Source organism: Geotrypetes seraphini, chromosome 1 (genome assembly GCF_902459505.1).
Source record: "Geotrypetes seraphini chromosome 1, aGeoSer1.1, whole genome shotgun sequence".
NCBI lineage: Eukaryota > Metazoa > Chordata > Amphibia > Gymnophiona > Dermophiidae > Geotrypetes > Geotrypetes seraphini.
In genome coordinates this window covers 316,860,522-316,874,117 of record NC_047084.1, presented here as the reverse complement: position 1 = coordinate 316,874,117, position 13,596 = coordinate 316,860,522, and the positions used below count along the sequence as shown (strand labels likewise).

At 42.7% G+C, this 13,596-nt stretch overlaps 1 protein-coding gene across 1 annotated transcript in view; it reads left to right on the top strand.

Annotated features, from left to right (window-relative positions):
- The window catches only part of ARHGEF38 (Rho guanine nucleotide exchange factor 38), a 138,191-nt gene that overhangs the window by 108,694 nt on the left and 15,901 nt on the right, over positions 1 to 13,596 (top strand). Inside the window, exons 8-9 of the mRNA XM_033935741.1 lie at positions 2,201 to 2,305; positions 9,643 to 9,762. Coding sequence (XP_033791632.1) covers positions 2,201 to 2,305; positions 9,643 to 9,762 — 225 coding nt within the window. The remainder of the gene's footprint in view (positions 1 to 2,200; positions 2,306 to 9,642; positions 9,763 to 13,596) is intronic.

The following is a 13,596-nucleotide window of genomic DNA, read 5'->3' as shown; positions in this document are numbered from 1 at the left end:
TGTACCTTGTGAAAGTAAGGATTCATTGCTGCGCCAACTTATGGCCCCAGTTCGTCTAAATTAATGGCCTTAATAAAGATTCTTCTGAGTAATGGCAATAGCATTTAATGAGTATTAGACTTCCAAGAATCTATAAAGGTAACAAGATTTTTCACTCTACTTGGAAGACTAAGATTCTTGGATGCTCTATTGCCAACTCCTATCAAGAAAACAAAATGTCAGCCCTTATGGCTGAACTCTAAAATTATGGTGGGAAAATCAAAAATTTTGTGGAAAGAGTGGTTAAAGGTTGGAATTAGAACTGTGAAGATGTATGTCCTCAAGATAAACTAGTATCTTTTTTCCAGTTACAGCAATCATTTGACTTACCAAAAACACAATGCTTCAAATGGTTGTAATTAAAACAAGCTATCCAAAAAGGAATTACTGAATGGTGTACACTAATAGGTACATAGCTTGCCATTTTTATGTTTTCAAGTGGACTTTCAGGGGCATCAGGCCTCTACATGGTATAAATTAATATGTGATTTCTTACCTAATAAACCAAAAATAAGCCTACGTGATATTTGGAGTCTAGAAATACAATACAATATTACTACAACCCAATGGTCCAGACTTTGGAACCGTAGAGTGCAGTGTATGGCATCAGCTTCTATGAAACAAACTTTGTATTTTTTATTATATAGAATATTCTGGACCCTGGTGAGATTACAAAAATTGGATAATACACGTTCTAATAAATGCTGGCATTGCCAAATAGGAATGGGAACATTAGATCATCTTTTGTTTCATTGCCCTTTAATATTCACTTTCTGGAAATCTATATGGAGCAAAATAACTTTTATTCTTGAGGCTCCTATTCCATTATCTTATGGAACAATTTTGTTTGGTACTTCACTTATGCCCAAGAGTCTGCTTAAAGATCAAAAAGATAGACTCCTTATCATGACTGGAGTTGCTCTGCAAATGATTACAAGGAATTGGAAGTAATGTGACCATTTAAATCTTCCATTTTGGTGGGAAACTGTATGTACTATCAGTTTGAGAAAATGTTAGCAGAGCAATTGGGTGAATTCCAAAAGTTCAAAGAGATTTGGGGGCCATTAGAGTCTTATGTCAAACACCTTTAAAAGTTCAAATTTTATTGACTCTGCTGGTACTTACCAGATTTAAGAATATTTTAAACTCTCTTCATACACATCCAAGAAGAATGAGAGGGAGGGAGTGAAGGGTTGTTTCTCGATACTCGAGAGGGTTCAGAGGAGAGCGACATGTCTGATAAAAGGGATGGAAAACCTTTCATACGCTGAGAGATTGGAAAAACTGGGACTTTTTTCCCTGGAGAAAAGACTTAGAGGGGATATGATAGAGACTTACAAGATCATGAAGGGCATAGAGAGAGTAGAGAGGGACAGATTCTTCACACTTTCAAAAAATAAAAGAACAAGAGGGCATTCAGAAAAGTTGAAAGGGGACAGATTCAGAACGAATGCTAGGAAGTTCTTCTTTACCCAGCGTGTGGTGGACACCTGGAATGCGTTTCCAGAGGGCGTGATAGGGCAGAGTACGGTACTGGGGTTCAAGAGGGAATTGGACAACTTTCTGCTGGAAAAGGGAATAGAGGGGTATAGATAGAGGATTACTGCACAGGTCCTAGACCTGTTGGGCCACTGCGTGAGCGGACTGCTGGGCACGATGGACCTCAGGTCTGACCCAGTAGAGGCATTTCTTATATTCTTATGTTTTCGTGCATAGTATGTAAGTGGTTTTTGAAGATATTTTTGTTGTGTAAACTGTTGCACTTTGTATAAGCTATTTATACAAAATCAATAAACAGTTATAAAAATAAAATAAGGATTTATTGCTGTATAGAATATACAGTGCTAGTCTGTGCCATTTTTAAAAAGAGCTAAATACCGGACTAGGTGCTAACTGCCTCTCAAAATAGAACTTCTGAGAACACATTAGCAGTGAACAAATTAGCACAATTTTTGTCAGTTCTATTTAGGGCCCTGTGGATATGCCTAAACATAATTACACTGAAAAAGAATAACAGGAGAGAAACAACAGCATTAAAATAAAACAAACAAAAAAAAAAGATATTCCTCCTTTGGGAGAAAATAGCACCAATTTTCACAATAGGGAGACTCTCCTGTAGCAGCCACCCTGTTTCTTACAGTTATTTTAATATGTATTCTAGATAAAAGACCAAATATTTAACAAGGAAGAAAAAATATTTAGAAGCCTAGAAAAGACCGTGCGACTTTGTGTGAAGAATATTTCCTATACACTTCAGCACTTGCAGGTGGGTATGCATATATGGAGGGAGACTGCTGAATTCATCTGCTGTTTTTCTCTGATGCTTTAAATGCTAACCATGACTATGCAAAATAAATTCACTAGTACTGAACATGCAAATAATCACTGCCTAAAGGAAACCTTGTCCAGAAGGGTATCTGAATACATGAAGAGCTCTCTACAGGCATGCTCCTCTTCTGTAAAACTTCTGAACATTGGTTTACCCTTCTCATTCCCATTTCAACAACAAAAAGGTTTGTTTGGCTTGTTGTCATTCCCCTGCTGATTCCATATTTGTTCTTTCTGGAGGCCATTAATAACGATGGATCTTTATAGAGGTGGGACCAGGATGAGATGGGTAGAATTCTTGTTATCAGCATTTTCCTCATGCATGCGAAGCACATCAAATCTCACTATATTGTCCCATGCAATAGCAGCTTCTAACAGGAGTTCTTGTAACAAATGCTGGGTGGCTTTAGAGCAAGTGGTCTCAGACTTGTGGCCCGGAGGTACTATTTTGAGGCCCTCGGTATGTTTATCATAATCACAAAAGTAAAATAAAAGTTTCTTGATCATATGTCTCTTTAGCTATAAATTACATTATTATTAAGACAGCCAAAAGGAAAGATTTATAAACTATAAAGAGTTTTATCTCATGCAAAATTGTCATTTCTTTATTAAGACATTAACTATTTTTTTCTGAGGCCCTCCAAAACCAAAATATGGCCCTGCAAAGGGTTTGAGTTTGAGACCACTGCTTTAGAGTATAATTGCCAGCTACAGCCTTAGCACCCTGAGGTTGTGGGTTTATACCCCACACTGCTCTTTATGACTCTGGGCAAGTCACTTAATCCTCCACTGCCCCAGGTAAATTAGATAGATCGTGAGCCCACAGGGACAGATAGGGGAAAATGCTTGAAGCACCTGCATGTAAACCACTTTGAGTGTGGGTGCAAAACTACAAAGAGGCAGTATACAAATCCCTTTCCCTCTTTCAATCACAATTTTTCCTGGTAAAATTGTGTGGTTATTGTGTTGTGAGTCCACATGAAGATTAAGGTCAATAAAAAAATTATATAGAGTAATGTTGGACTATCCTAATATTTTACTTGACTAAGTTAGTCCAGTACAAAGGCCTCATCTTATATGAATTTGTAATCGACCTTTAATTACTAAAATTCATCCTCCTCTTGTCGCCTTTCTCATCCTACTTGAGGGAGAATATTATCAGGTCATACATACTAGAAGGGACAGATTGTGGTACAAAAAAACAGCCTCCCCTCCCCCTCTCTCCCTCCTTGACTCTTCCAGCCACCCACTCACTCCTTCTCTCTCCTACTTCGACCTTCCCCACTCTCACCTTGTTGCTGCTCCAATTAGTGGAGCTCCAGCTAGAGAAATGACACGGAGACAAATTTGTCCCCGTCCCTGCGGGATCTATCTCCAACCCCGTCCCATCCCCACAGAAGAGAACAGAGCTTGCAGGGATGGTGCAGGGACAGGACGGCGATGGAGAAAGATCCCATGGGAATGGGAACAAATTTGTCCCAGTGTCATTCTCCAGGATTTTACCAACCACTGGGGCTTCAGACCCAGCTCTTTATCTTATGACTTCTATCAGATGCTAGAACTCCAGGTCTACTCTTCATCACATCGCCCAGACATGAGCAACTCCAGTCCTCGAGGGACAGAATCCAATCGAGTTTTCAGGATTTCCCCAATGAATATGCATGAGATCTATTTGCATGCACAGCTTTCAATGCATATTCTTTGGGGAAATCCTGAAAACTCGATTGGATTCCAGCCCTCGAGGACTGGAGTTGCCCATGTCTGACATAACCAGTGCTAGTCACAGGAGTTCCAGGTCTGTACTGGTACAAACTTCACCAATTATGCAAGCACATAAAGTAGTTCCTGTACCCCCCCACCTCCCATATCCACCTTTTTAAAAAAACAATTTCAATGCTGATGGCCTGTAAACCCAGTTATCTTTCAGGGGAAGAGTTCAAGTACCCTGATTTTCACCACTATGGCCTGGAATGCCTAATCCTTAATCTCTAGCAGTACTCAAATCCAAGCTAAAAGCCTATATTTTTTTTTCCAGGCTGCTTTCAACACCTAACTCCCACTCATTGTAAGATACCTATGTCCATCCTATCATTCTCTCTGCAATAAGCTCCCCAACTCTATATGTCCTGTCTGTCTAAATTAGATTGTAAGCTTACTGAGCAGGGACCATCTAGTGCTTGTTAAATGTACAGTGCTGTGTACGCCTTTCAGCGCTATAGAAATGATAACTAGTAGTAGACAGATTCATGTTATTTGTAAAGTATATGATCACAAACTGCAGGCTCTTAGCCTTTTAAGAAACCTTCTACTTGCTCCTTGAGCATTTATATGAGTTTGATGTTAATCCACACGTCAAGATAAGGCGATGCGGTCTCAGCCTCTCCCCAGAGTCCAGTGTACCACAGCTCACTTACAAAGGAACATCTGGGTCATAGTCCGCCTGTTGGCACTGGCTGCATCTCCCTTTGTTGACAGTAGATTGCAGTTGACATCTCTGGGACAGCAATATAAACTCCTCTCAGAGAATAAGGTGGGGATTCAGTTTACCTCTCTAGGCACAGGAATATGTATTTCTTCTGAGGACAAACCACCAGGTTTGTCCCTGGAATCGGAGCATCAGGTTTCTCTCTGACACAGGTTTCTTGAGTTTCATATACCTTGGCATAATGGCAGAGGTCCACCAATCAGGCTGTTTCAGTGCTGTTAGAAGTGTGCTTAGGGCAGTGTCTAATGATGTCCCTCGATCTCCGTCACTGGTGTGACAACTCTAAAACTGTAAGGTACCTAGATCAGTAAGTTGGAGTATTTTTACCTGTTACTGTCACACTTTGACCCTTGGCCAGAGCACGCTACAGGGGTTCAAGGAGGGTCTAGATAGGTTCCTAAAAGAAAAGGGGATTGAGGGGTACAGATAGAAGTAGAGGTAGGTTTTAGGATTAGACAGAAACCACTTCGCAGGTCATGGACCTGATGGGCCGCCGCGGGAGCGGACCGCTGGGCGCGATGGACCTCTGGTCTGACCCAGTGGAGGCAACATCTTATGTTCTTATTTCCCAGCGCAGTATTTTGACAACATAATGGACAGTCTTGAGTGGGTATTTATCAAAATGCGGTGAACCAGAGTGACAAGCTTGCACCCTGAAACATTTCTTGACCTTTGTTTTCCCATCTTTCCTTTCCCATAACTAGAGTTGCCAAGAGAGGGTGGCGGGGGCAAAATTCCCCCAGGCCCAGCCTCTGCAATAGAAAAGCTTTTTTTCAGTGATGCCAGTGTCTTTCCCTTCCTGCCAACATCCCTCCCCCCTCCCCCGATCAAGAGAGAAGGGAGGCTTCCGGTGGCAAGCAGAAGACTGGATTGGTCTCATGCCCTTGTACTGGGTTATCGCTTTAATTCTGCTCTGCCAGCCACAGGTCCTTCTTCCTGCTGCATCCTGCCTTCTGTGAAGTAACTTCCAGTTTCCACATAGGTGGGTTGCAGCAGGAAGAAGGACTTGTGGCCAGCAAAGCAGAATTAACACAATAACCTGACACAGGAGCAGGAAACCAAGCCAGCCTTCTGCTTGCCTCCACAACTCTCCCTCCATACCCAGGGAAGCAGCAAGAGGATGGGCCCAGGAGCAGGAGACCGAGCAACAAGTTACTGCCTCGCAACTAGGTGGTTTCTGTGCATTTAAACTACAGGGTGCGGGCACAGGCAGGCAGGGCAATCAGAAGCAGGAGGGGGTCCTTATGAATATTTGCCCTGGGCCCAGCTTTGTTTCATAGCAGTCCCGTCAATAACTGGTTCTCTCATCTATTCCTTTTGCTGACATTGACCCTTGCTTCGTTTTCCATGTCTTTCATCCCTTCTTCTCCCTCTCCCTCCCCACATCTCCACTCCTCATCCTCTTCTTGCTTTCCTGCCTCCTTTCTGCCACTCCTATTTCTCCCTCCCCTATTGCTTACTGCTTCCCTATCTTTCTTTCACCCCTTTTTCACTCTGTCCCATTTTTCATTCTCTTGTCCTCCCTTTATTCTTCTGTCCTATCTTGTTATTTTGATAGTATACAGCAGCAAAAAGCAGCTGTGGCCTCACCTCCCCATCATAGTTCTGTGTGTCACAAGAAACATAAACTCCCTTGTGGACTGTAAAACATTGTTTTGTGAGAAAATCTAGCTCTTAGACTGCCATGATAGCTTAGTATTGGTGATATACAAGCAGCTTTTACTGGGAAAAAGTCAGTCATTTGGCAATGGCAAAAACCTTGCAGCTAGATGTAGGTCCCAAGATTTTATAAGACCTGAAGCATTGTCTCCATTTATGGACTCTAGCTGTCATAATTAAGCTTCTTTCCCACCCACCCCCACCCCCACCTCCAGTGTAGTTTATTTATTTAATTTATTTATTTAAAATTATTTATAACCCACCTATCCACAAATCTAGGCGAGGAATAAAAGATACATACACAATAAAACCAAACACAGATCAGCATTACAAACAGAATGATGTTTGATGGTACAATATCTTAACAGAGGCTGGTTCTTGAAGCCCAGCCCAAGTAGCTCCCCCCTGCACTCTTCCAATCCCATTCACACTCACACACACACCCCTCCCTCCCCTCCTCATCTCCCCTCACAAATAACCAGCCCTCCGCATCAGCAATGCCACTGCCAATGCATCACACCATGCAGCCTCCCCGTGTCTTCCTTGCGTCCCCATACCCCCTACTGCACACATTTCAAAAAGCATCCAGCTTACAAAGTGAGAGAAAGGAGAGAGAAATGAGAAACAGACAAGTGAATTCTTTGTCTGCGACCTCTGAAAAGCGATTCAAGCCCCAAAAGCAGATTCAGAGGTAGAAAACTGGTGTTTACAATCCCGACTAGTCCGACGCACTCCATGGCCAACCAACAGCAAGTCCGCTGCTGGAGCCCTAAAGCAGTTCGCATGGGTGAAATGATTGTTTTTTAAATTATTTGTGCATTTAAAGTGCGTTCTGTGTAGTGTTTATGTTTAAATTTATTATATGGCACTGTTAACATTTGAAAATTAATAAAGATTTTTTTAAAAAACATGCAAACTGTCCACAAACAGTAAAGATAAGAGAATGGTATTTGTCCACATACAACAAGGGGCCATTGCTAACTGGCAACGACAACATACCGCTCACCATTGCCCAGTGCAAGCTTGTGAGTCAGGATCAGGGCATGTTCAGCTTGTCCATGTAGGTCCGTGCTTCATCCGCCAATTGTAGGAGCTCGGATTTCCCTGCATGCCATATCCTGAGCTTGGCTGGGAATACCAGTGTGAAAGATATGCCCTTTTTATGTAGCTTTGAGCAGAAAGGTGGCATCAACTTGCGTTGTGTTGCAACTTACACCGAGTAGTCGTTGAACAGCAGGATTTTAGCCCCTTTGTATTCTAAGGGACCTGCTTTCCGGTAAGCTTGAAGGGTCTCTTCTTTTCCCCTTAAAGTTCTGTAGGGAGCTATTGCCAGTCTGGGCCTTTAAACTCCTGTTTGTTTTTGGCTCGCATGGTGGGCTCTTTCGCAGCCATATTTAGTCAGATCGCTGGTGAGACCTAGCTTTTTAGGCAGCCAGTGACTGAAAACAGAGTAGGGATCTTCATCCTTAATGTGTTCTGGCAAACCAATCAGGCATAGGTTATTGTGCCATCTTCTGTTCTCCTGGTCGTCAACTTTTTCTTGAAGTTCTTTTGTCTCCTTCTGAAGCAGGGCAATCTGGGCTGTCATGTGCACACCCTGATTCTCTTGCACGGAGATTCGCTGCTCCAACTCCGTCAATCGGCAAGCTTGATTGACAAACTTTTCATTCAGCTCATCAACCACCGATTGAAGTTTATTGAGACTGTCTGCCAGGGCTGCCATAACTGGTTTGGTAATTTCCTGTATCCAGTCCCCAGAAAGGACCATGAAGGAGGTAGGCTCTGGCGCCATCTTTAGCGAGGGTGAGCTTGGTTTTTCCTGGTTTCCTTTTGGGGATTTTGCTGGCATACTGGGTGGTGATGGCTCTGAGAAACCCAAACCACTGCTGCTCTGTGACCTCAGGTACTGAATATCAGTGAGCAGTCCAAAACAAAAACCAAAACGGGGATAATGCCAGTAAATTAGCTGATTTCAGCAGGGGAATGGGGAGTTCCACGAGCACACGTTCGACCAGGGAGGCGGCATGACTTGACCCCCCTAACAGAGACTGGCTCTGATTGAATAGGGAATCCAAAAAGAACAGGAGGAAACTGTCAGGACAAAGATTGAAAAATAAAGAGCCAGCAACCATGGTGGCAGGAATGAGGCTTGCTGCAGGAAGTCAAAACTCTCACTTCTGCCTGGAAGTTAGCTTTTCTCACAGGACTTCTCTCTTTCTGGCTATGCAGGACCTGCTCTTTTAACACCACTGCTCTTCTGGTTGACCTTACACGATCTAGCTTTCTTGCTGGCAATGGCTATCAAAATGGCAGTGGTCGTATTTGAGAAATATCATTTTTGATTACCCCAATATAAAGCAAGCTCTACAACTGCTCTTCTGCCTTCATCCAGTTTTAATGAAGGCCACTGGAACCAGTAACATTGAAACATAGAATATGACGGCAGAAGAAGGCCAGCGGCCCAACAAATAGTTTGCCCACTCAGGAACCCTCCCTCCCTGGTGTACCTGTCTTTTATGCATAACTCTGTAGCACCCCCACCTGTTTGTCCCATCGACTTTTGAAGTCGAGTACGCTACTAGCCTCGACCACCTGGCGTGGAAGTTTATTCCATCGATCAATCACCCGTTCGGTGAAGAAGTATTTCCTGGTGTCACCATGAAATCTTCCCCCCTTAAGTTTTAGCGGATGCCCTCTTGTTGCTGTGGGACCCGTAAGAAAAAATAATTCTTCCTCCACTCCACTAATGCTCTATCTGGCTAGCTAAGATGATACAAGAAAGTAATTTATTTGTATGAAGTTCCCTCTTATAAAGAAACCTTGAGCTAAAATCACAGCATCTCTCTACCAACCAAACTTTGCTTTTAGGGATTCTCCTTTTTCACTGCTTTTTAGTATAAGTATGTAAATAAGCAGAGAAATTTCAAGTGGGCATCCCTTTAAACCCTGAAGGTTTTGACTAGACTGGTGTATACTTGTATTCAGAATTGTTTGGTGAAAATTTCTCGTATGTCTACTATGTTGATTATTAGCATTTGCAAAAGACTATGCAGAAAGGTCACTGACTCCGTGGAGGAAATGGTCCATGTTCTCAGTATGCAATACATTTTTTTTCTCTGTTTGTTTCTCAGGATGCCATACCACTAGGGGCTCAGAAAATAATGGAGCTTCAAGATATTTTATGCAGTGAAGACAGAAAGAGTCCTGATCCAGATGTTGAAAGCACTGCCGGGCACCCTTACAAGGATTTTGTAAGTCTCTGTGTTTATGATGATTGGAATGAAACCCAGGCTGCAGCTGGGAAAAGGATGGACCATTCTGCCCACCCCCTTACATGAAAGCAATTTGATATAATGCCAGAAGAAAGCCCTGAAACCTAGCAGAGCTAATCGTGATCACTATAGCCACCGTTTTCTACTTGAAGGTACATCCCTTCTTTCAGATATAATTTCCGAGCATCAGAATTTTCAAGATCTGAGTTTAGTCCTGATGTGTTGCATAAGTGATGCACCTGTGTACCTGGAGCCTTTCCCAGGAGGCTCTTCTGGAAATGGAGCTGTCTTCACACATCAGTAGCATCTGGGGTGCTTAATTAAAGCAATAATATTATGTTGATTATAGGGTTTTTACCTCAGTGTGCCAGTGTTTCCTGCCTTTATTTTAGGGTCTCTTGGTCTCACTCCTAAGTTCTCTTAGCTTTTGTCCTAAAATGTTTTGGGTTTTAAAAAAATGTTTTTAACCATAATTCAAAAATATAACTTCTCCACTGATGTTTTAAATATTATTTTCTATGTTCCCTTTTTATCAGAGCATGTTGTATTCGTACTTGGACAATGTCAGTGGAAAAAGTGCTTCATGATATGATAAAGGGCAGCATAGAAAATGTCCCATTTTACTTAGCAATTCCCGGAATAAGCATCAGTGTAGGAGTTCAATCATTTAATACTCCCCAGATACAAAATAATTTGAATGATTAAGAATCTTAGAGACCCTTTTATCAAATACCAGTAAAAGATTAGAGAAACTGGGCCTCTTCTCCCTTGAAAAGAGGAGACTGAGAGGGGACATGATTGAAACATTCAAGATAACAGGTTGTTCACCCTCTCCAAGGCAGCGAGAACGAGAGGGCACTCTCTAAAGCTAAAAGGGGATAGATTCCATACAAACATAAGGAAGTTCTTCTTCACTCAGAAAGTGGTAGAAATCTGAAACGCTCTTCCGGAGGCTGTTATAGGGGAAAACACCCTCCAGGGATTCAAGACAAAGTTAGACAAGTTCCTGCTGAACCAGAACATACGCAGGTAAGGCTAGACTCAGGAAACGACGCAGGAACAAGAAACCACAGTGGTTCTCCGCGGAGATCTCAAAACTAGTAAAAAAAAAAAAAAAAAAAAGCGTTCGCTACCTACAAACAATCACAGCAATCTGAAGCTAAAGAAACCTATATGGCTAAATCCAGAAAAGTTAAAACGACAGTCAGAGAGGCTAAACTCCGGATGGAAGAAAACATAGCTAGGCAGGTAAAGAAAGGGGAGAAATCCTTTTTGAAATACGTTAGTGACAGGAAGAAGAATACAAGCAGTATTGGGCATCTAAATAAACCTGACGGTAACTTTACAGACTCCGACACAGACAAAGTAGAAATACTCAATAACAACTTCTCAGTCTTCACCTGCGAAGCGCCAGGATCCGATCCTCAGCTACAGACAAGGGGGGTTTGGAAGATCCATTCCGGGACATGGAATTTACTGCAAGCAAAGTCTACCGTGAGCTATCAAAAATAAAAGTAAACTAAGCTATGGGCCCAGACAATCTACACCCTAGAGTACTTTGAGAATTGAGCGATGTCCTGGCAGAGCCATTGGCCGTGCTCTTCAATCTTTCCCTGAGCAAGGGAAAAGTACCCCTAGACTGGAAAACTGCCAATGTTATCCAGCTCCACTAAAAAGGAGGTAGGTCAGAGGCTGAAAATTATAGACCGGTGAGTCTCGCATCAATAGTGAGTAAACTCATAGAAAAATTGATTAAGAACAGATTAGACATGTTCCTGGATGATGAAAGATTATGAGATCCCCACCAGCATGGCTTTACAAAGGGAAGGTCTTGTCAATCCAATCTGATAAGCTTCTTTGATTAGGTAACAAAAAAACTGGATGAGGGTGAGTCCCTGGACATAGTGTATTTGGACTTTAGTAAGGCTTTTGATAGTGTTCCACACCGTAGGTTATTAAACAAGATGAACTCGCTAGGACTAGGAGAAACACTGACAGCATGGGTACAAGACTGGCTTAGCGGCAGGCTTCAAAGAGTGGTGGTAAATGGTATCTCCTAAAAATGTCAAGAGTGACCAGTGGAGTGCCGCAAGGCTCGGTCTTGGGCCTGATGCTATTTAATATCTTTGTAGGGGATCTGACTCAGGGACTTCGAGGCAAAATTACACTATTTGCCGACGACGCTAATCTGCAACGTTGTGGGCAGGGCATCAGAACCTAACAGCGCAACCAGGCCCAACACTATGGAGCAAGACCTGCTTGTATTGGAAAAATGGTCCAGTACTTGGCAACTAAACTTTAATGCTAAGAAATGTAAAGTAGTGCACCTTGGGAGCGGAAATCCATGCAAAACATACACCTTGAACGGTGAAAACTTAACAAGAACTACTACAGAAAGGGACTTGGGAGTTCTCATCCGGGAAGACATGAAAACTGCTAATCAGGTGGAGAAAGCTTCAGCAAAGGCCAGACAAATACTGGGTTGCATCAGAAGCCGGAAGTCATACTACCGTTATACAGATCCATGGTGAGGCCTCACCTGGAGTACAATTTTGGAGGCCACATTATCAAAAGGATGTGAAGAGAATGGAGTCGATACAGAGAATGGCCACTAGGATGGTCTCAGGATTTAAAAACATCCCATATGAAGAACGCCTGATCAGACTGCACTTATATTCTCTCGAGGAGTGCAGAGAAAGGGGGGACATGATAGAAACATTTAAATACATCATGGGTCACATCAAAGTGGAGGAGGAAATCTTTTTTCTAAAGGGTTCCACAGCGACAAGAGGGCATTCACTAAAATTTAAGAGAGGAAGATTTCATGGTGACACCAGGAAATACTTCTTCACCGAACGGGTGATTGATCGATGGAATGATCTTCCCCGCCAGGTGGTCGAGGCCAGTAGCATGCTCGACTTCAAGAGTCGATGGGACAAACAGGTGGGAGTACTACAGAGTTATGCTCAAACAATAGATACTCCAGGGAAGAAGGGTTCTTGAGTAGGCAGACTAGTTGGGAGGGAGGGTTCTTGAGTGGGTAGACTTGTTGGGCCTTCGACCCTTTTCTGCCATCATATTCTATGTTTCTATGGTCTTTGACCTAAGGGTCACCATGGGAGCGGACTGCTGGGCATGATGGACCACTGGTCTGACCCAGCAGCGGCAATTCTTATGTTCTTATGCAAGTCATTCCCACACCCTAAGGCCATTTTTACCACTTGGGTAAAATAACCAATTTTTAAATTTTCTGTGTTAATGGCTATGCATTAATTTTTCTATTAGCGTGCGGCCATTAGCACATAAGCCACTACTGATGCTGTAAAAGTCTGCTCTGCACTATCCTCATTCCAATTTACTGGAGTTTCCATCAAAGCCTTCTCCAGCCCATCCTAAACCGAATTGTCTTACACAGGACACAGACTGTGCAAGTCTGCTCAGCACTGCCTTTAGTTCACAGCCGGAGTACTTTTTTTTAGCCTCTAGGGTGGCTTTTTTATATTCTTCATGCAGATCCTTCCATTTGGACATGTCACTGTTAAGTCTGGATTTGTACCATTTCCTGTCCACTTGGCTTAGTTCTCTTTTCTTAGTTCTTAAGTTGTCAGTAAATCAGTGGGAAGGAATATTTGCAGGGTAGTATTTGATTTCTTTGACCGGCGCCAGACCTTCATATAGGGTTTTTACCTCAGTGTGCCAGTCCTCGGCAGCTTTGTCAACAGATTGAGAGTTTGGTTTTGATGTTCCTGCTAGTTTAGAAAGGCCTGTGGAGAGATTCTCTAAGTTGATTGCATTGTTGTTGTTGCTTCCTGG